Source organism: Oncorhynchus kisutch, linkage group LG1 (assembly GCF_002021735.2).
Source record: "Oncorhynchus kisutch isolate 150728-3 linkage group LG1, Okis_V2, whole genome shotgun sequence".
Classification (NCBI taxonomy): Eukaryota; Metazoa; Chordata; class Actinopteri; order Salmoniformes; family Salmonidae; genus Oncorhynchus; species Oncorhynchus kisutch.
In genome coordinates this window covers 10,082,216-10,103,727 of record NC_034174.2, presented here as the reverse complement: position 1 = coordinate 10,103,727, position 21,512 = coordinate 10,082,216, and the positions used below count along the sequence as shown (strand labels likewise).

General features: G+C 51.8%; 1 protein-coding gene across 1 annotated transcript in view; it reads left to right on the top strand.

The window, feature by feature from the left end:
* The window catches only part of LOC109879701 (R3H domain-containing protein 2), a 104,985-nt gene that overhangs the window by 22,113 nt on the left and 61,360 nt on the right, over positions 1–21,512 (top strand). The window contains 3 exon segments of the mRNA XM_031833756.1: positions 16,087–16,327; positions 16,464–16,663; positions 20,520–20,561. Coding sequence (XP_031689616.1) covers positions 16,496–16,663; positions 20,520–20,561 — 210 coding nt within the window. The 5' untranslated portion in view covers positions 16,087–16,327; positions 16,464–16,495.

Below are 21,512 nucleotides of genomic sequence, written 5' to 3'. Positions count from 1 at the left end.
TTGCTCGTTCTGCTGTATGGGGGCCGCGGACAAACACAAATCCAAAAACACCGAAAAAAACCACCTAATTACGTCACGTCCTTTACGAAACGGCCATGTTCTCAGTATAGTGATTCAGGTATTTATGTTGTACACATTGTGTTATTCTAAACTTTATCCACAATGTTATATTCCGTTTTGTGCTACTCGAGTGGTTTACCCTATCCAGCTGTTCTATTCTCCGTGTATCCTGCTGCTAGAATGGACGGAGGGAGAGGTATCGCTCAAGTCGTAACGAGACGGAGAGGTATCGCTCGAGTCGTAACGAGACGGAGAGGTATCGCTCGAGTCGTAACGAGACGGAGAGGTATCGCTCGAGTCGTAACGAGACTGAGAGGTATCGCTCGAGTCGTAACGAGACGGAGAGGTATCGCTCGAGTCGTAACGAGACGGAGAGTTATCGCTCGATGTCGTAACGAGACGGAGAGGTATCGCTCGATGTCGTAACGAGACGGAGAGGTATCGCTCGATGTCGTAACGAGACGGAGAGGTATCGCTCGATGTCGTAACGAGACGGAGAGGTATCGCTCGATGTCGTAACGAGACGGAGAGGTATCGCTCGATGTCGTAACGAGACGGAGAGGTATCGCTCGATGTCGTAACGAGACGGAATATAACGTTGCGGATAAAGTTCAGAATGACAGCCTGGCTGGTGGTGGGCCGGGCCTGGCTGGTGGTGGGCCGGGCCTGGCTGGTGGTGGGGGATAAGCTGGGATGGTGATGATGGGATGCAGTCATACCATGCTAGTGTCTCAAATCAAATTGTGTTTCAAAATTGTGTTTAAATTGTGTTTAAAAATTCACAGTGAGTAACGATAACTTGACTATATACACAGGATTGGTGTGCAGGGGTACGATGTAATTGAGGTAAATATGTACAGTACCCCTTGACTTTTTCCACATTTTGTTATGTTACAACCTTATTCAAAAATGTCTTAAATGGTAAAAAAAAAAAAAAATGAAGTATAACAGTGACAACTATTCAGACCCTTTACTTTGTTGAAGTACCTTTGGCAGTGATTACAGCCTCGAGTCTTCTTGGGTATGACGCTACCAGCTTGGCACAGCTGTATTTGGCGAGTTTCTCCCATTCTTCTCTGCAGATCCTCTCAAGCTCTGTCAGGTTGGATGGGGAGTGTCAATGCACAGCTATTTTCAAGTCTCTCCAGAGATGTTCGATTGGGTTCAAGTCCGAGCTCTGGCTGGGCCACTCAGACATTCAGAGACTTGTCCCGAAACCACTCCTGTGTTGTCTTGGCTGTGTGCTTCGGGTCCTTGTCCTGTTGGAAGGTAAACCTTCACCCCAGTCTGAGGTCCTGTGTGCTCTGGAGCAGGTTTTCATCAAGGATCTCTCTGTACTTTGTACTTTGTTCCATTCATCTTTCCCTCGATCCTGACTAGTCTCCCAGTCCCTGCACCTGAAAAAACATCCCCACAGCATGATACTGCCACCACCATTCTTCACCATAGGGATGGTGCCAGGTATCCTGCAGAAAGGACTCTTGGCATTCAGGCCAAAGCGTTTAATGTTGGCTTCATCAGACCAGAGAATCTTGTTTCGGTGACTTTTGGTGACCTTTGGCAAACTTCAAGTGGGCTGTCATGTGCCTTTTACTGAGGAGTGGCTTCCATCTGGCCACTCTATCATAAAGGCCTGCTTGATCGAGTGCTGCAGAAATGGTTGTCCTTCTGGACACAGAGGAACTCTGGAGCTCTGTCAGTGACCATCGGGTTCTTGGTTACCCCGCCTGACCAAGGCCCTTCTCCTCCGATAGCTCAGTCTGGCCACCAGTCTTGGTGGTTCCAATCTTCTTCCTTTTAAGAAAGATAGAGGCCACATCTCTAGGATGATCAAAGGGAACAGGATCTGAGCTCAATTTCGAGTCTCATAGCAAATAAGGTATTTATGTTTTTAATACATTTGCTAAACATTTCTAAAGAACTGTTTCTCGCTTTGTCATGACGGGGTATTGTGTGTAGATTGATGATTTAAAAAAATGTAATCGATGTTATATTAGGTCTAACATAACGTGTTTAAGTCTAACAAATGTAATCTAATAAATGTTAGTCAAGGGGTCTGAATACTTTCCGAAGGCACTGTACATATAGGTAGGGATAAAGTGACTAGGCAACAGGATAGACAATAAACAGTAGCAGCAGTGTATGTAATGAGTCAAAAAGGGTCAATGCAGATAACCAATACCTACTCAGACTATTTAACTAGTCTTTCGGCTTGGGAGTAGAAGCTGTTCAGGTTTCCTGTTGGTTCCAGACTTGGTGCGTCTGTACCACTTGCCGTGCTGTAGCAGAGAAGTCGATGACTAGGGTGGCTGGAGTCTTACATTTTTTTAGGGCCTTCCTCTGACACCGCCTGGTATACTGGTCCTGGATGGCAGAAAGCTTGGCCCCAGTGATGTACTGGGCCGTACGCACTAATCAATTAAAATAAAATGTATTTGTCACATACACATGGTTAGCAGATGTTAATGCGAGTGTAGCGAAATGCTTGTGCTTCTAGTTCCGACAATGCAGTAATAACCAACGAGTAATCTAACCTAAACAATTCCAAAACGACGACCTTATACACACAAGTGTAAAGGGATAAAGAATATGTACATAAAGATATATGAATGAGTGATGGTACAGAATGGCATAGGCAAGATGCAGTAGATGATATTGAGTACAGTATATACATATGAGATGAGTAATGTAGGGTATGTAAACAAAGTGGCATAGCTTAAAGTGGCTAGTGATACATGTATTACATAAAGATGCAGTAGATGATATAGAGTACAGTATATACAAATTAGATGAATAATGTAGGCTATGTAAATATTATATTAAGTAGCATTGTTTAAAGTGGCTGGTGATATATTTTACATACATTTCCATCAATTCCCATTATTAAAGTGGCTGGAGTTCAGTCACTGTGTTGGTAGCAGCTATTCAATGTTAGTGGTGGCTGTTTAACAGTCTGATGGCCTTGAGATAGAACTACCCTCTGTAGCGCCTTACGGATGCTGAGCAGGTGCCATACCAGGCGGTGATGCAGCCAGTCAAGATGCTCTCAATGGTGCAGCTGTAGAACTTTGTAAGGATCTGAGGACCCATGCCAAATCTTTTCATTCTCTTGGGGGGGGGGAGAGGCGTTGTCGTGCCCTCTTCACAACTGTGTTGGTGTGTGTGGACCATGATAGATCCTTAGTGATGTGGACACCGAGGAACATGAAGCTCTCAACCTGCTCCACTACAGCTCTGTCTCTAGTGAGTCTCTCAGATGAGAGCTGGTGTATTATAGTTGCAGTGGAACCCACTGCTCCTTCTCTGTGTGTGACTGTGACCTAAGGGCTGTCTGTGGGTGTGCTGAGGGATTTGAAGGGTCTGTATTTGGCAGGTGGGAAGGCTGCTGGTCTTTCTGTTTGTTGCTCTGTTGTTTTTGAGCTGGCTGGTTGCCCTCCTCTCTCCACTGTCTCCTGGCTGGTTGCCCTGCTCTCTCTCTCCACTGTCTCCCGGCTGGTTGCCCTCCTCTCTCCACTGTCTCCTGGCTGGTTGCCCTGCTCTCTCTCTCCACTGTCTCCTGGCTGGTTGCCCTGCTCTCTCTCTCCACTGTCTTCTGGCTGGTTGCCCTGCTCTCTCTCTCCACTGTCTCCTGGCTGGTTGCCCTGCTCTCTCTCTCCACTGTCTCCTGGCTGGTTGCCCTGCTCTCTCTCTCCACTGTCTCCTGGCTGGTTGCCCTGCTCTCTCTCTCCACTGTCTTCTGGCTGGTTGCCCTGCTCTCTCTCTCCACTGTCTCCTGGCTGGTTGCCCTGCTCTCTCTCTCCACTGTCTCCTGGCTGGTTGCCCTGCTCTCTCTCGCCACTGTCTCCCGGCTGGTTGCCCTGCTCTCTCTCTCCACTGTCTCCCGGCTGGTTGCCCTGCTCTCTCTCTCCACTGTCTCCTGGCTGGTTGCCCTGCTCTCTCTCTCCACTGTCTCCTGGCTGGCTGTAGGTTGGTGGGAACCAGACAGTGGTTTGTTTTCAAATTATTTGTGTATCTGTGTAATCTGAGGGAAATATTTGTCTCTATGGTCATACATTTGGCAGGAAGTTAAGAAGTGCAGCTCATTTTCCACCTCATTTTGTGGGCAGTGTGCACATAGCCTGTCTTCTCGCTCTCTATCATCAATCATACAGTATAACCTCGTGTCCATTCGACAGCTTGACTGATGACACTGGTCTACTGTAGACTTCAGGGCAGACGATTTCAGCCTAAAACACCACACAGTATAGTTGACTTTGGAACAGCTAAGGGTGATATACCCCAAACCTGGGATGGAAGCCACTGGACAGGAGCACTGCCCAAGTCTGTAGTCAGGATTAGTGGTTAATGTCTGGGGGAGAGAGGGATGTAGCAGGAGACCTGGCTGGCTGGATGAAGGGAGCGGGGTAGGAAGAGAAGGAGGTAGCTAAGAGGGAGGGAGGTAGCTGGGAGGTAGCTGAGGGGAGGGAGGTAGCTGGGAGGTAGCTGGGTGCTGGGAGGGAGGTAGCTGGGAGGTAGCTAAGAGGAAGGGAGGTAGCTGAGAGGGAGGGAGGTAGCTGAGAGGGAGGGAGGTAGCTGAGAGGGAGGGAGGTAGCTGAGAGGGAGGGAGGTAGCTGAGAGGGAGGGAGGTAGCTGAGAGGGAGGGAGGTAGCTGAGAGGGAGGGAGGTAGCTGAGAGATAGCTGAGGGGAGGTAGCTGGGTGCTGGGAGGGAGGTAGCTGGGTGCTGGGAGAGAGATAGCTGGGAGGGATGGAGGTAGCTGGGAGGGAGGGAGGGATGGAGGTAGCTGGGAGGGAGGGAGGGATGGAGGTAGCTGGGAGGGAGGGAGGTAGCTGGGAGGGAGGGAGGTAGCTGGGAGGGAGGGAGGGAGGTAGCTGGGAGGGAGGGATGGAGGTAGCTGGGAGGGAGGGAGGTAGCTGGGAGGGAGGGAGGGATGGAGGTAGCTGGGAGGGAGGGAGGGATGGGGGTAGCTGGGTGCTGGGAGGGAGGGATGCAGGTAGCTGAGAGGTAGCTGGGAGGGAGGGATGCAGGTAGCTGAGGGGAGGGAGGTAGCTGGGAGGTAGCTGGGTGCTAGGAGGGAGGTAGCTGGGAGGTAGCTGAGAGGAAGGGAGGTAGCTGGGAGGGAGGGATGAAGGGAGGTAGCTGGGAGGGAGGGATGGAGGGAGCTGGGTGCTGGGAGGGAGGGATGGAGGGAGCTGGGAGGTAAGGAGGGATGGAGGGAGCTGGGAGGGAGGGAGGGAGGGATAGAGGGAGCTGGGTGCTGGTAGGGAGGGATGGAGGTTGCTGTGAGGTAGGGAGGGATGGAGGTATCTGGGTGGTAGGGAGGGAGGGATGGAGGTAGCTGGGTGCTGGTAGGGAGGGAGGGATGGAGGTAGCTGGGTGGTAGGGAGGGAGGTGTGGAGGTAGCTGGGTGGTAGGGAGGGATGGAGGTAGCTGGGTGGTAGGGAGGGAGGGAGGTAGCTGGGTGGTAGGGAGGGAGGGATGGAGGTAGCTGGGTGGTAGGGAGGGATGGAGGTAGCTGGGTGGTAGGGAGGGATGGTGTGGAGGTAGCTGGGTGGTAGGGAGCGAGGGATGGTGGTAGGGAGGGAGGTGTGGAGGTAGCTGGGTGGTAGGGAGGGAGGTGTGGAGGTAGCTGGGTGGTAGGGAGGGAGGTGTGGAGGTAGCTGGGTGGTTGGGAGGGAGGTGTGGAGGTAGCTGGGTGGTAGGGAGGGAGGAAGGGAGGGAGGTAGCTGGGAGGGATGGATGGAGGGAGCTGGGAGGGATGGAGGGAGCTGGGAGGGAGTGAGGGATGGAGGGAGCTGGGTGCTGGTAGGGAGGGATGTAGCTGGGTGGTAGGGAGGGAGGGAGGTAGCTGGAAGTGAGGTAGGGAGGGATGGAGGTAGCTGGGTGGTAGGGAGGGAGGCGTGGAGGTAGCTGGGTGGCAGGGAGGGATGGAGGTAGCTGGGTGGTAGGGAGGGATGGAGATAGCTGGGTGGTAGGGAGGGAGGTGTGGAGGTAGCTGGTAGGGAGGGAGGGATGGAGGTAGCTGGCTGGTAGGGTGGGAGGGATGGAGGTAGCTGGGTGGTAGGGAGGGAGGGATGTAGCTGGGTGGTAGGGAGGGAGGGAGGTAGCTGGAAGCGAGGTAGGGAGGGATGGAGGTAGCTGGGTGGTAGGGAGGGAGGTGTGGAGGTAGCAGGGAGGGAGGGATGTAGCTGGGTGGTAGCGAGGGAGGTAGCTGGGAGCGAGGTAGGGAGGGATGGAGGTAGCTGGGTGTTAGGGAGGGAGGCGTGGAGGTAGCTGGGTGGTAGGGAGGGATGGAGGTAGCTGGGTGGTAGGGAGGGAGGGAGGTAGCTGGGTGGTAGGGAGGGAGGGATGGAGGTAGCTGGGTGGTAGGGAGGGATGGAGGTAGCTGGGTGGTAGGGAGGGATGGAGGTGTGGAGGTAGCTGGGTGGTAGGGAGGGAGGGATGGAGGTAGCTGGGTGGTAGGGAGGGAGGTGTGGAGGTAGCTGGGTGGTAGGGAGGGAGGTGTGGAGGTAGCTGGGTGGTTGGGAGGGAGGTGTGGAGGTAGCTGGGTTGGTAGGGAGGGAGGGAGGGAGGTAGCTGGGAGGGATGGATGGAGGGAGCTGGGAGGGAGGGATGGAGGGAGCTGGGAGGTAGGGAGGGATGGAGGGAGCTGGGAGGGAGTGAGGGATGGAGGTAGCTGGGTGCTGGTAGGGAGGGATGTAGCTGGGTGGTAGGGAGGGAGGGAGGTAGCTGGAAGTGAGGTAGGGAGGGATGGAGGTAGCTGGGTGGTAGGGAGGGAGGCGTGGAGGTAGCTGGGTGGCAGGGAGGGATGGAGGTAGCTGGGTGGTAGGGAGGGATGGAGGTAGCTGGGTGGTAGGGAGGGAGGTGTGGAGGTAGCTGGTAGGGAGGGAGGGATGGAGGTAGCTGGCTGGTAGGGAGGGAGGGATGGAGGTAGCTGGGTGGTAGGGAGGGAGGGATGTAGCTGGGTGGTAGGGAGGGAGGGAGGTAGCTGGAAGCGAGGGTAGGGAGGGATGGAGGTAGCTGGGTGGTAGGGAGGGAGGCGTGGAGGTAGCCTTGGAGGGATGGAGGTAGCTGGGTGGTAGGGAGGGATGGAGGTAGCTGGGTGGTAGGGAGGGAGGGATGGAGGTAGCTGGCAGGGAGGGATGGAGGTAGCTGGGAGGGAGGGATGGAGGTAGCTGGCAGGGAGGGATGGACTGGGCATTGCTCACATGATAGGTGGTTCAGATTGGATGGATGGCTCAATTTGTTGCAGTAATGGAGCACAGTGTAGCTGGGAGGGAGGGAGGGATGGAGGTAGCTGGGTGCTGGGAGGGAGGGATGGAGGTAGCTGGGATGGAGGTAGCTGGGTGGTAGGGAGGGAGGGTAGCTGGGTGGTAGGGAGGGAGGGAGGGATGGAGTTAGCTGGGTGGTAGGGAGGGAGGCGTGGAGGTAGCTGGGTGGCAGGGAGGGATGGAGGTAGCTGTGTGGTAGGGAGGGATGGAGGTAGCTGGGTGGTAGGGAGGGAGGTGTGGAGGTAGCTGGGTGGTAGGGAGGTGTGGAGGTAGCTGGGTGGTAGGGAGGGATGGAGGTAGCTGGGTGGTTGGGAGGGAGGTGTGGAGGTAGCTGGGTGGTAGGGAGGGAGGGATGGAGGTAGCTGGGTGGTAGGGAGGGATGGAGGTAGCTGGCTGGTAGTGAGGAAGGGATGGAGGTAGCTGGGTGGTAGGGAGGGAGGGATGGAGGTAGCTGGGTGGTAGGGAGGGAGGGATGGAGGTAGCTGGGTGGTAGGGAGGGAGGGATGGGGGTAGCTGGGAGGGAGGGATGGAGGTAGCTGGGAGGGAGGGAGGGAGGGAGGTAGCTGGGAGGGAGGGAGGTAGCTGGGAGGGAGGGAGGGAGGGAGGGAAGGAGGTAGCTGGGAGGGAGGGAGGGAGGTGTGGAGGTAGCTGGGTGGTAGGGAGGGATGGAGGTAGCTGGGTGGTAGGGAGGGAGGGATGGAGGTAGCTGGGTGGTAGGGAGGGATGGAGGTAGCTGGGTGGTAGGGAGGGATGGAGGTAGCTGGGTAGTAGGGAGGGAGGGATGGAGGTAGCTGGGTGGTAGGGAGGGAGGTGTGGAGGTAGCTGGGTGGTAGGGAGGGAGGTGTGGAGGTAGCTGGGTGGTTGGGAGGGAGGTGTGGAGGTAGCTGGGAGGGAGGGATAGAGGTAGCTGGGAGGGAGGGAGGGAGGGATAGAGGGAGCTGGGTGCTGGTAGGGAGGGATGGAGGTTGCTGGGAGGTAGGGAGGGATGGAGGTATCTGGGTGGTAGGGAGGGAGGGATGGAGGTAGCTGGGTGGTAGGGAGGGAGGGATGGAGGTAGCTGGGTGCTGGTAGGGAGGGAGGGATGGAGGTAGCTGGGTGGTAGGGAGGGAGGTGTGGAGGTAGCTGGGTGGTAGGGAGGGATGGAGGTAGCTGGGTGGTAGGGAGGGAGGGAGGTAGCTAGGTGGTAGGGAGGGAGGGATGGAGGTAGCTGGGTGGTAGGGAGGGATGGAGGTAGCTGGGTGGTAGGGAGGGATGGTGTGGAGGGTAGCTGGGTGGTAGGGAGCGAGGGATGGAGGTAGCTGGGTGGTAGGGAGGGAGGTGTGGAGGTAGCTGGGTGGTAGGGAGGGAGGTGTGGAGGTAGCTGGGTGGTAGGGAGGGAGGTGTGGAGGTAGCTGGGTGGTTGGGAGGGAGGTGTGGAGGTAGCTGGGTGGTAGAGAGGGAGGAAGGGAGGGAGGTAGCTGGGAGGGATGGATGGAGGGAGCTGGGAGGGATGGAGGGAGCTGGGAGGGAGTGAGGGATGGAGGGAGCTGGGTGCTGGTAGGGAGGGATGTAGCTGGGTGGTAGGGAGGGAGGGAGGTAGCTGGAAGTGAGGTAGGGAGGGATGGAGGTAGCTGGGTGGTAGGGAGGGAGGCGTGGAGGTAGCTGGGTGGCAGGGAGGGATGGAGGTAGCTGGGTGGTAGGGAGGGATGGAGGTAGCTGGGTGGTAGGGAGGGAGGTGTGGAGGTAGCTGGTAGGGAGGGAGGGATGGAGGTAGCTGGCTGGTAGGGAGGGAGGGATGGAGGTAGCTGGGTGGTAGGGAGGGAGGGATGTAGCTGGGTGGTAGGGAGGGAGGGAGGTAGCTGGAAGCGAGGTAGGGAGGGATGGAGGTAGCTGGGTGGTAGGGAGGGAGGCGTGGAGGTAGCAGGGAGGGAGGGATGTAGCTGGGTGGTAGCGAGGGAGGTAGCTGGGAGCGAGGTAGGGAGGGATGGAGGGTAGCTGGGTGTTAGGGAGGGAGGCGTGGAGGTAGCTGGGTGGTAGGGAGGGATGGAGGTAGCTGGGTGGTAGGGAGGGAGGGAGGTAGCTGGGTGGTAGGGAGGGAGGGATGGAGGTAGCTGGGTGGTAGGGAGGGAGGTGTGGAGGTAGCTGGGTGGTAGGGAGGGAGGTGTGGAGGTAGCTGGGGTGGTTGGGAGGGAGGTGTGGAGGTAGCTGGGTGGTAGGGAGGGAGGGAGGGAGGTAGCTGGGAGGGATGGATGGAGGGAGCTGGGAGCTGGGAGGGAGGGATGGAGGGAGCTGGGAGGTAGGGAGGGATGGAGGGAGCTGGGAGGGAGTGAGGGATGGAGGGAGCTGGGTGCTGGTAGGGAGGGAGGGATGTAGCTGGGTGGTAGGGAGGGAGGGAGGTAGCTGGAAGTGAGGGTAGGGAGGGATGGAGGTAGCTGGGTGGTAGGGAGGGAGGCGTGGAGGTAGCTGGGTGGCAGGGAGGGATGGAGGTAGCTGGGTGGTAGGGAGGGATGGAGGTAGCTGGGTGGTAGGGAGGGAGGTGTGGAGGTAGCTGGTAGGGAGGGAGGGATGGAGGTAGCTGGCTGGTAGGGAGGGAGGGATGGAGGTAGCTGGGTGGTAGGGAGGGAGGGATGTAGCTGGGTGGTAGGGAGGGAGGGAGGTAGCTGGAAGCGAGGTAGGGAGGGATGGAGGTAGCTGGGTGGTAGGGAGGGAGGCGTGGAGATAGCCTTGGAGGGATGGAGGTAGCTGGGTGGTAGGGAGGGATGGAGGTAGCTGGGTGGTAGGGAGGGAGGGATGGAGGTAGCTGGCAGGGAGGGATGGAGGTAGCTGGGAGGGAGGGATGGAGGTAGCTGGCAGGGAGGGATGGACTGGGCATTGCTCACATGATAGGTGGTTCAGATTGGATGGATGGCTCAATTTGTTGCAGTAATGGAGCACAGTGTAGCTGGGAGGGAGGGAGGGATGGAGGTAGCTGGGTGCTGGGAGGGAGGGATGGAGGTAGCTGGGATGGAGGTAGCTGGGTGGTAGGGAGGGAGGTAGCTGGGTGGTAGGGAGGGAGGGAGGGATGGAGTTAGCTGGGTGGTAGGGAGGGAGGCGTGGAGGTAGCTGGGTGGCAGGGAGGGATGGAGGTAGCTGTGTGGTAGGGAGGGATGGAGGTAGCTGGGTGGTAGGGAGGGAGGTGTGGAGGTAGCTGGGTGGTAGGGAGGTGTGGAGGTAGCTGGGTGGTAGGGAGGGATGGAGGTAGCTGGGTGGTTGGGAGGGAGGTGTGGAGGTAGCTGGGTGGTAGGGAGGGAGGGATGGAGGTAGCTGGGTGGTAGGGAGGGATGGAGGTAGCTGGCTGGTAGTGAGGGAGGATGGAGGTAGCTGGGTGGTAGGGAGGGAGGGATGGAGGTAGCTGGGTGGTAGGGAGGGAGGGATGGAGGTAGCTGGGTGGTAGGGAGGGAGGGATGGGGGTAGCTGGGAGGGAGGGATGGAGGTAGCTGGGAGGGAGGGAGGGTTGGAGGTAGCTGGGAGGGAGGGAGGTAGCTGGGAGGGAGGGAGGGAGGGAAGGAGGTAGCTGGGAGGGAGGTGTGGAGGTAGCTGGGTGGTAGGGAGGGATGGAGGTAGCTGGGTGGTAGGGAGGGAGGGATGGAGGTAGCTGGGTGGTAGGGAGGGAGGGATGGAGGTAGCTGGGTGGTAGGGAGGGATGGAGGTAGCTGGGTAGTAGGGAGGGAGGGATGGAGGTAGCTGGGTGGTAGGGAGGGAGGTGTGGAGGTAGCTGGGTGGTAGGGAGGGAGGTGTGGAGGTAGCTGGGTGGTTGGGAGGGAGGTGTGGAGGTAGCTGGGAGGGAGGGATAGAGGTAGCTGGGAGGGAGGGAGGTAGCTGGAGAGAGGGAGGGAAGGAGGTAGCTGGGAGGGAGGGAGGGAGAGAAGGAGGTAGCTGGGAGAGAGGGATGGAGGTAGCTGGGAGGGAGGGAGGGAGGGCGGGATGGAGGTAGCTGGGAGGGAGGGATGGAGGTAGCTGGGAGGGAGGGACTGGGCATTGCTCACATGATAGGTGGTTCAGATTGGATGGATGGCTCAATTTGTTTCAGTAATGGAGCACAGTGTTTCCTGTCTACAACTATTGGTTTGCTACCTGCCTGGACCACCTGCACTGAGGCCAATATGAACTACCTTCGTGATTTGATTTATTGGGTAAAAATTGGGTGCACCGAGTACAACCCAGGGGATAACACACTAAAGTGTTCCCTGGTGGAATACAGACCAGACACAGTGAAGCAACATTAGTCCCCACCGTACAAGACAGCGTCATTACAATGAACAAGTGAAAAAGGAGAGACCTGTCCTAGAGATCCTAATCTCATCAGTTGTCCTCCTGGACTCTGAAAACATCAATACATCTATATCGTTATCAGGAATACTTCACAACAGCGAAGATGACCTCGTGGCCAGACCTCTGCCTGTAGCCCGGTCTGATGTAGCAGAGCCATAAATGCTCGTTGGTGACGCTAAGTGCCATGTATTTTAACTAGCGATATTTGGGGAAATATTTCTGTAACATTTGGTGAATGATTTTTTGAGTTGTGACTCAGTCGCTGGCTTCTAGCTGATCATATGAGAGTGTAGAGCCCCAGGAAGTGTGGTCCACCTCCCTGTCTGTCCACGTTCACTAGTTAGCTCCTCAGGCCTCTCTGTCTCGGTGTGCATCTGCTGCTCAATCTGCTTAGTTCAGGGGTCACCTGAAACCGATCTGCTGAGCCTATTCCCGACACGACACACCACAACACAGAACAGAGTCGTGTGTGAAGGAGTCATCCATCTGTACTCTTCACTAGAATGTTTATGAATTGGATCACTTACCGTGTGTGCTGGTGTTTTGTAACTCAGATTAAAAAAAATGTGTGTGTGTGTGTGAGAGATCGGCAGAACTAGGTAATTGGGGAAGGAAATAGGGTGATACTGAGAGGTGTTTGGGTTCTACATGAACCATGAGAGGTGTGTGTGTGTGTGTGTGTTTGGGTTCTACATGAAGGGGGGCGCTACAGTGAGAGAGGTGTGTTTGGCTTCTACATGAAGGGGGGCGCTACAGTGACAAAGGTGTGTGTTTTTGGGTTCTACATGAACGGGGGCGCTACAGTGAGAGGTGTGTGTGTTTTGGGGTTCTACATGAAGGGGGGGTGCTACAGTAAGAGAGAGAGGTGTGTGTGTGTTTGGTTCGCCAGGCAGGAAGGGGGGGGTGCTACAGAGAGATGGGGGTGTTGAGGGAGCTTTCTGGTTTTCTCTTGGTGACAGAGCCTGTTGCCATGGAGCTGGGCCTCCCATTGGTGGAGGACGCGGCCAATCGCATGGCAGGACCGTCTGTTTCATCATTGATTTAAAAAAATGTCTCTCTCCTGCTCCCTCTGCCGTGTCGCTCTCTCTGCTCCCCCTTCCCAAACTAGAAGAAGGGCAGAAATGACGTAATGTCTATAATGGGACCAATTTCCTGTGTTTTTTTAGACATTTTTTATTTATTTTTCTTTGAGAGGTAGCCTCCAATCCATCCAGCATACTTCTGAAGGAGACTAACCACGTTACACTTGATTTCCTTTGACATAGAGTCGTCCCAGGTGACAACATTTGCATCACATGGAGCCCAAAACCCACTGCAGGGCAGGTAATTGTGTTGAATGTAAAGACTTGTGGACATGAGTGAATGCGGCATGCTTCGAGTCCCTCCTCTGTGGGTAGCAGATAAACAGTCATCTGTAATACTATAATCATGATAACAGACAGTGTTAGGAGGACTTTATTTGTATTTTTTTAATTGGACCTTTATTGAACCAGGCAAGTCAGTTAAGAACAAATTTTATTTTCAATGACGGCCTGAGAATAGTGGGTTTAACTGCCTGTTCAGGGGCAGAACGACAGATTTGTACCTTGTCAGCTCGGGGGTTTGAACTTGCAACCTTCCGTTTACTAGTCCAACGCTCTAACCACTAGGCTACGCTGCCGCCTTGTCCTGAGTCCTGACACTCCATTCATAATGAACGTTCATTGACAAGTGTGGCTGGAAATAGTCATCTTTTTTTTTAAAATGAAAAAAAAATGGATTCAAATTTGAATGAATGAATGGAGAGAAGCGAGTTTATTTTTGTTCTCTTGATGACCTGCTGCTGTGAAGGATGACTTGGAGAAAGGTTCCCCTGTCCCTCTCTTTCTCTCTCTTTCTCCATACCGGTATCTTTCTTTCTCTCTCCTCCCGCCCACATTCCAGCACTCATCAATAATGGATTGAAAGGATCCCCTCTCTCCCTCTCTGTGTCTTTCTTTCTCTCCTCTGTCTTTATAATGAACAAGGGCGGGGTGATTATGGTCAGCAGCTCTGCTATCTCTGTCCGTCTCTCTGTCCGTCTCTCTTTCTCCCCCTCCCTTTTTCAAAATCTTGACCCTCTACACACTCTCTCTCTTTTCTCTTCTCTGTCATAGAGGATACCCCTGCTCTGCCCCTCCTCTTTTCTGTCCTCACCCACTCCCTATTCCTCTCTCTCTTCCTCTTTTAATGTGTCCTCTTAATGCTCAGCCTGCTGACGTCATCCTCCCCCTCTCTGCTCAGCTCTGACTCATTCATCTTTCTTTCTATTTTTCTCTCTCTCTGCCTCTCTATCCCTCTCTCTCTTCCTCACAGCTCTCCCTCTCTCTGTTCCTCTCTCTCTCTGCCTCTTTATCCCTCTCTCTCTATCCCTCTCTCTCTTCCTCTCTCTGTTCCTCTCTCTCTCTGCCTCTTTATCCCTCTCTCTCTTCCTCACAGCTCTCCCTCTCTCTGTTCCTCTCGCTCTCTGCCTCTCTATCCCTCTCTCTGTTCCTCTCGCTCTCTGCCTCTCTATCCCTCTCTCTCTATCCCTCTCTCTCTGTTCCTCTCGCTCTCTGCCTTTCTATCCTTCTTTCTCTATCCCTCTCTCTATCCCTCTCTCTATCCCTCTCTCTCTGCCTCTCTCTGTTCCTCTCGCTCTCTGCCTCTCTACCCCTCTCTATTCCCCTCTCTCTCTCTCTCTCTCTCTCTCTCTCTCTCTCTCTCTCTCTCTCTCTCTCTCTCTCTCTCTCTCTCTCTCTCTCTCTCTCTCTCTCTCTCTCTCTCTCTCTACTGTGCTACATTACCATTTACCTTCATCTTTCATTCAGGTTCTGCAGTACACACACACATCTCTCCTCTCCATTATAAAATTCAACCTGCTAAATGGCCATGTGATTACAGCTGCAGTGTATAAATGATAACTAGCAGCTACATTGGTTCCCTATAGCGTACAGAAGCCTATATTATAGAATAAACCCCCCGTCAGCTGTTTTCTCTCCTGACATCTGGTACTAACTATTGCTTAGATCCTGACCTGCTACGACCAACAACAAAAAAGATAAATTAAACGGTAGGACAGGGAGTCAATACCTGCAGTAAATAACCCTCAGTGAATCTGTCTTCAGCAGGCTCTGTCTGTCTGTCTGTCTTTCAAACTTGGGCTATTTGAAATATTACAAATCATTTTGAGAATTTTCTTTAGCCTTGCCTGGAGTGCCAGGTCAAAAGTGGGTGTGGTTTGCACTTTGGGGATGTGTCTATTGGTTCCATTGCTACAGGCTCAATCAAGAACAGCTGTAAGTTATTTGCAATGTTGTTTTTATACTATTTGCCTCTTCAGAGCTGAGTGCAGTTGGGTGGTTAAGTTTGTGGGTGGTTGTGTTTGTGGGTGGTTGTGTTTGGGTGGTTGTGTTGTGGGTGGTTGTGTTTGTGGGTGGTTGTGTTTGTGGGTGGTTGTGTTTGTGGGTGGTTGTGTTTGTGGGTGGTTGTGTTTGTGGGTGGTTGTGTTTGTGGGTGGTTGTGTTTGTGGGTGGGGTGGTTGTGTTTGTGGGTGGTTGTGGGTGGTTGTGTTTGTGGGTGGTTGTGTTTGTGGGTGGTTGTGTTTGTGGGTGGTTGTGTTTGTGGGTGGTTGTGTTTGTGGGTGGTTGTGTTTGTGGGTGGTTGTGTTTGTGGGTGGTTGTGTTTGTGGGTGGTTGTGTTTGTGGGTGGTTGCGTTTGTGGGTGGTTGCGTTTGTGGGTGGTTGCGTTTGTGGGTGGTTGCGTTTGTGGGTGGTTGCGTTTGTGGGTGGTTGCGTTTGTGGGTGGTTGCGTTTGTGGGTGGTTGCGTTTGTGGGTGGTTGCGTTTGTGGGTGGTTGTGTGTGTGTGGGCGCCCTGGTCATTGATGTGGTGCTGCTGCCTCAGTGATGACACCCTTGCTGTGCCTGGGTCTTCCCCTGCTTCGGGAATCCCTGCCTGCCATACAGCCTCCTCTCCTCTCTGCATCTCTCTCTCATTCTCTCTCTCTCACACACACACACACACACACACACACACACACACACACACACACACGCACACAGCTTCCTGATGACTTTCAAGGAAATTGTGTTAAACTGCTGAGAACCGTGTTACTCAACACTGCGTCCTGTTTGTCTGTCTTGCTCTGGCGTGTTTGTCTTGCGCCACTTTTCCTGAAGGTGCAGTAAGCTGCCATGTTTTCATCAGCTCCTTGTTGTTAACGAGTGAGACAGAAACACGCCGTCTCTACTCTGTCAGTAAACCGTTGCAAAGTTTCTGAACAAAAAACAAGTCCAATTTCAAACCCAGGTCTGCAAGTGTTTATTAATGCAAGTGTTCATTCCTTGACTGAATTCCTACTTCCACAGCCAGCCCGGTAGCTCTGTCCTCCCACGCTTTGAGCCGTGAGTCAGACCCCGTCAGAGAATCCGTGTGTTGTGACGTCATTCTACCTTTCTCTTATCCCCAGCGGTCCTGGCTGGAGGAGCTCTCATCAACATGCTGCTGCACTGAGAGGCACGGGCGGACGGACATATAGACCCACTCACCTGGTGTGTCTTCCCCGTCTCGGCTGTTTTCTCCCCCCCCCTATATGGAGCGCGCTATGGAATACCCTCGCACAGCGGAGTGGCACAGTCCTCCTCTGTAGAGCCCTCTCCTGGGAACACACACCGTAAGGAATCGCACAGAACAGCTGATCTCCTCGTCAGGTACAGTTCACTGTATTCATGAACTACATGGTCGGTATCTCTCGACTCCTACCATGTTTAGGGTTCTTTAGTTTTCTTCAGACCAGGTCATAACCTCAACCTGTACAGCCTTTGAACCTCTTGTCTTCTTTAACAGTCTCTTGAGTCCTCCTACCCTCCCTTGAGAAGATGTCCGTGAGCCTGGCTGAGGAGGACATTCAGACGGAGGGTGGAAGTAGTAGACCCCTCAATGATGACTCGATGAGGAAGCACTCCCCATCCCCTGAACCTTTCCAGGGACAGGAGGGCACCGGGGAGGGCATGGAGGCAGAGGAGAGCGCCACACAGGACTCACAGGTAACTGACCTCAACGGGAATGTGGTTGCTTGCCAATCATCTCTCTTTTCTCCCAAATTGTGTAATTATTCACTTCCCTTAATGGAAGTGATGCTTTTACATTTGTGGTGAGTAGTAAACGAGTACACACTTCAGGAGAAAGGAGAGATGATTGGGAAGCACCCTTTTGCCCTCCTCTGCACTGCACTTCTAGGGTTGTAATTTCCAGGAAAGTTTTTGAAGGAATCGTTCTACTACACTAGAGAATATAATGTCTGTGAATTCTGTGGCTGTCTAGATTTGAACATATTCAGACATTTTATAATGACAAAGCATGTTGTTTTTTTTACTGACGTGCTCAAAATAAAACAGTGGGTTGTCTTTTTCAGTTCTGTTTGAACCTGCGCTCCCATCATGCATTGCATAGTTGCATACGGCCACGATGCACACGCGCTGCAAACCTGCGACTGGAGTGTAGTGGGGGTGGGTTGGCAGAGTTGGATGTGGTCATGGTTGAGAAAAATGTCCCCTTTTTTAGCGAATGACTGTCATTGACACTACAGTGGTGAGCAATAAGTGCTTTTTTGAGTTCTGTTTCGATTCTATTATTACAAAATAATCACGGTTTTCGATTTCGTTTTTTCAATTCATTTTTTAAGCATTAAAATGATTTTAGAGCTTTCCCTCAGCCATCACCTGCCTTCAATCTGACACTGACAGTGGATTGAAGAGTACAGTACATAAAGCATACTTCAAGACGACTTTTTACTAACTATCAATCGGGTAGAGCTACCTCACAAACTGTCTCTATCACTCTCGTCGTCATGTTGTCATTCCTCTCTCATGAGGCCTCATATGGTGTGTATCCACCTCTGTCCGTGGTCGGAAAGAATGGGCGCAATGGATTATGGTAAATTGTAGTTAATTACCACATTTCTGCGCTAAACTAGCTTGAATATTGACCTAATGTGAACTACAACTTCCAATCAGCCTAGCGTCCCACATAGTTCTTGACTTGTGCCGCGTTCACGTCCTGGTCGGAACTAGGAAACTTGAACATTTCCGACTTGCTAAATGGTTGTAAGTTATACGCTGTGCTTCTAGCATCAAACTAATTACACATAGTCAGTTGTACAACTGAATTCTTTCAACTGAAATGTGTCTTCTGCATTTAACCCAATTATCTACATCTTAACAGCTTGTAGTAGACGTTTCAGGCAGGTTGAACGAGTGTAGCTAGCTGGCTACTGTAGCTGCTACATTCATCTTGATTTCTAATGACATGACTGTTACTTAGGTGTAAAATCGGTTTGTTAAAGATTTAGACGCTGAAAGGAAGGTAAAAAACGATACAGCTTTTGTCAGCAGGATAGGATACCTGGGTAAAGGTTAGGAAAAGGGTTTATGGTTAGCTCAAAATGCAAAAATAAATTCACTTTTGACGTAAATTTGACAAACTGTATCCTTTCTAGCCATGTCCTGCCCAGAGAGAGATTTCAAGTTTTAATGTCACATGCACATGTTCAGTGAATTGCCTTTCTTGCAAACTCAAAACAACAACAATGAAATAATCGATAACAATGTGTTACTAGAAAAAATAAATAAGAAAGAAGGAAATATGAAATACACATTAAAGTAAGTATGAATACTATATACAGGAAATATTCATGTCAGATCCAATATCATATTAACATGTGACACAGGTAGATATGTGTAGGGGAGGTAGAAATGTGTAGGGGAGGTAGATATGTGTAGGGGAGGTAGATATGTGTAGGGGAGGTAGATATGGGTAGGGGAGGTAGATATGTGTAGGGGAGGTAGATATGTGTAGGGGAGGTAGATATGTGTAGGGGAGGTAGATATGTGTAGGGGAGGTAGATATGTGTAGGGGAGGTAGATATGTGTAGGGGAGGTAGATATCTGTAGGGGAGGTAGATATCTGTAGGGGAGGTAGATATCTGTAGGGGAGGTAGATATGTAAGGTGAGGTAAATACAGTGGGGCAAAAAAAGTATTTAGTCAGCCACCAATTGTGCAAGTTCTACCCCTTAAAAAGATGAGAGAGGCCTGTAATTTACATCATAGTTACACTTCAACCATGACAGACATGATGAGAAAAAAAATCCTGAAAATCACATTGTAGGATTTTTTATGAATTTATTTGCAAATTATGGTGGAAAATAAGTATTTGGTCAATAACAAAAGTTTATCTCAATACTTTGTTATATACCCTTTGTTGGCAATGACAGAGGTCAAACGTTTTCTGTAAGTCTTCACAAGGTTTTCACACACTGTTGCTGGTATTTTGGCCCATTCCTCCATGCAGATCTCCTCTAGAGCAGTGATGTATTGGGGCTGTTGCTGGGCAACACAGACTTTCAACTCCCTCCAAAGATTTTCTATGGGGTTGAGATCTGGAGACTGGCTAGGCCACTCCAGGACTGTGAAATGCTTCTTACGAAGCCACTCCTTCGTTGCCCGGGCGGTGTGTTTGGGATCATTGTCATGCTCAAAGACCCAGCCACGTTTCATCTTCAATGCCCTTGCTGATGGAAGGAGGTTTTCACTCAAAATCTCACGATACATGGCCCCATTCATTCTTTCCTTTACACGGATCAGTCGTCCTGGTCCCTTTGCAGAAAAACAACCCCAAAGCATGATGTTTCCACCCCCATGCTTCACAGTAGGTATGGTGTTCTTTGGATGCAACTCAGCATTCTTTGTCCTCCAAACACGACGAGTTGAGTTTTTACCAAAAAGTTATATTTTGGTTTCATCTGACCATATGACATTCTCCCAATCTTCTTCTGGATCATCCAAATGCTCTCTAGCAAACGTATTTTATTGACAATTACAAGAGTTGTTGCAAAGAGTCATTATTTGTAGTGTTGACCCTTCTTTTTCAAGACCTCTGCAATCCGCTCTGGCATGCTATTAATTAACTTCTGGGACACATCCTGACTGATGACAGCCCATTCTTGCATAATCAATGTTTGTCAGAATTTGTGGGTTTTTGTTTGTCCACCCGTCTCTTGAGGATTAACCACAAGTTTTCAATGGTATTAAGGTCTGTGGGAGTTTCCTGGTCATGGACCCAAAATATTGATGTTTTGTTCCCCGAGCCACTTAGTTATCACGTTTGCCGTATGGCAAGATGCTCCATCATGCTGGAAAAGGCATTGTTCATCACCAATCTGTTCCTGGATGGTTGGGAGAAGTTGCTCTCAGAGGATGTCTGTGTAGCTATTTATACATCGTATTCCTTTGGGATAGAAGCTGTTCAATAGCCTGTTGAGGTCAGACTTGAAGCACCGGTAGCTCTTGCCGTGCGGCAGCAGAGAAAATAATCTATGGCTCGGGTGGTTGGAGTCTTTGATGATTTTCCGGGCCGTCTTTTTACACCGCCTGATAAAGAGAGGTCCTGGATGGCAGGGAGTTCGTCCCCAGTGATGTCCTGGGCTGTCCGCACTGCCCTCTGTAGCGCCACGCGATCGAAGGCGGTGCTGTTGCCATACCAAGCAGTGAGGCAGCCAGTCAATATGCTCTCAGAGGTACAGCTGTAAAACCTTTTCAGGATTTGAGGGCCCATGCCAAACTTTTTCAACCTCCTGAGGGGGAAGAGGCACTGTTGTGCCTTCACGACTGTGCATTGCATTGTGGGTTTATCGTCAACCTCAGCTTCAACAAATATCTACCAGAAACAGTATAGAAAGTTAAATAATCTGTTAGCACAGCAACCGCAGTAATCTCCCTAATATTAAACAACGAAATCAAACATTTGTTCACTAAAATATGGTTTTAACATATTTCTTTAACATTGTAAATGGTTTTGAGTACAGCTAGTGTTCTGAGTATTACCAGATGTTCTTTCCTTGCAGAGGCGTACTCAGAACCATGGACACGGCAGGAAAAGGGCCAGGGTAAGGACGGCGTTATCCTGTCTGTTGTGTTGATGTTGTTGTCTACGTTTTTACATCATGATCCTAATCCTGGGATTAAAGTCCACCCGTTAGATAAAGGGTCCTACTTAGCATTACTAGACCCAGAGTTGGCTAATCCTAGTGAGCAGGTTAGATAGACCAGGAAAAGTTGCAGAGGTGAGGCCTGCTTAGCCATGAGCTCACACACAGCCTATTACGTAGGGTATTTATGGAAGTCAGCTTTCGCGTGTTTGTGTGTGTGTGTGTGTGTGTACACTCACAATTTACATGCTAGTCCCCTCCCACTGAGTGGGTTAGTCCCCTCCCACTGAGTGGCTTAGTCCCCTCCCACCCGAGTGGCTTAGTCCCCTCCCACCCGAGTGGCTTAGTCCCCTCCCACCCGAGTGGCTTAGTCCCCTCCCACCCGAGTGGCTTAGTCCCCTCCCACCCGAGTGACTTAGTCCCCTCCCACCCGAGTGGCTTAGTCCCCTCCCACCCGGGTGGGTTATTCCCCTCCAACCCAGTGAAATCCCAACGTTGTGATTATGAAGTCTACACAAGTTGAGTTTGTTTTTATGTTTACTTATCTCAAACCAATTAAGCCTTTCCAGCATCACCTCATGTTTTGTAAAATGGTGCTGGTATGTGACCAGATATCTCTTAGAAGTAGGACCTGGTTAATGTAGCCTGTGTCTGGGTTTAAATACTTGTGGTTTTTACTTAGCTGCTTGCTTCGATGTGGTATGTTTTTGTTTCTTTGTGTTTCAGTCTAATGCCAAGCTAAAATGCAGATTTAATTTTTTGTTAAACATTTGTTGTCAAATATTGATAGTGTGCAATGAATTTGATCTATTATTGATGAACCGAAGAGAGATACATTACTTCACTGTGGTGTGTGTCTCACTAACCTGTGTGTGTAGTCTGCTGCTTCACTGTGGTGTGTGTGTGGCT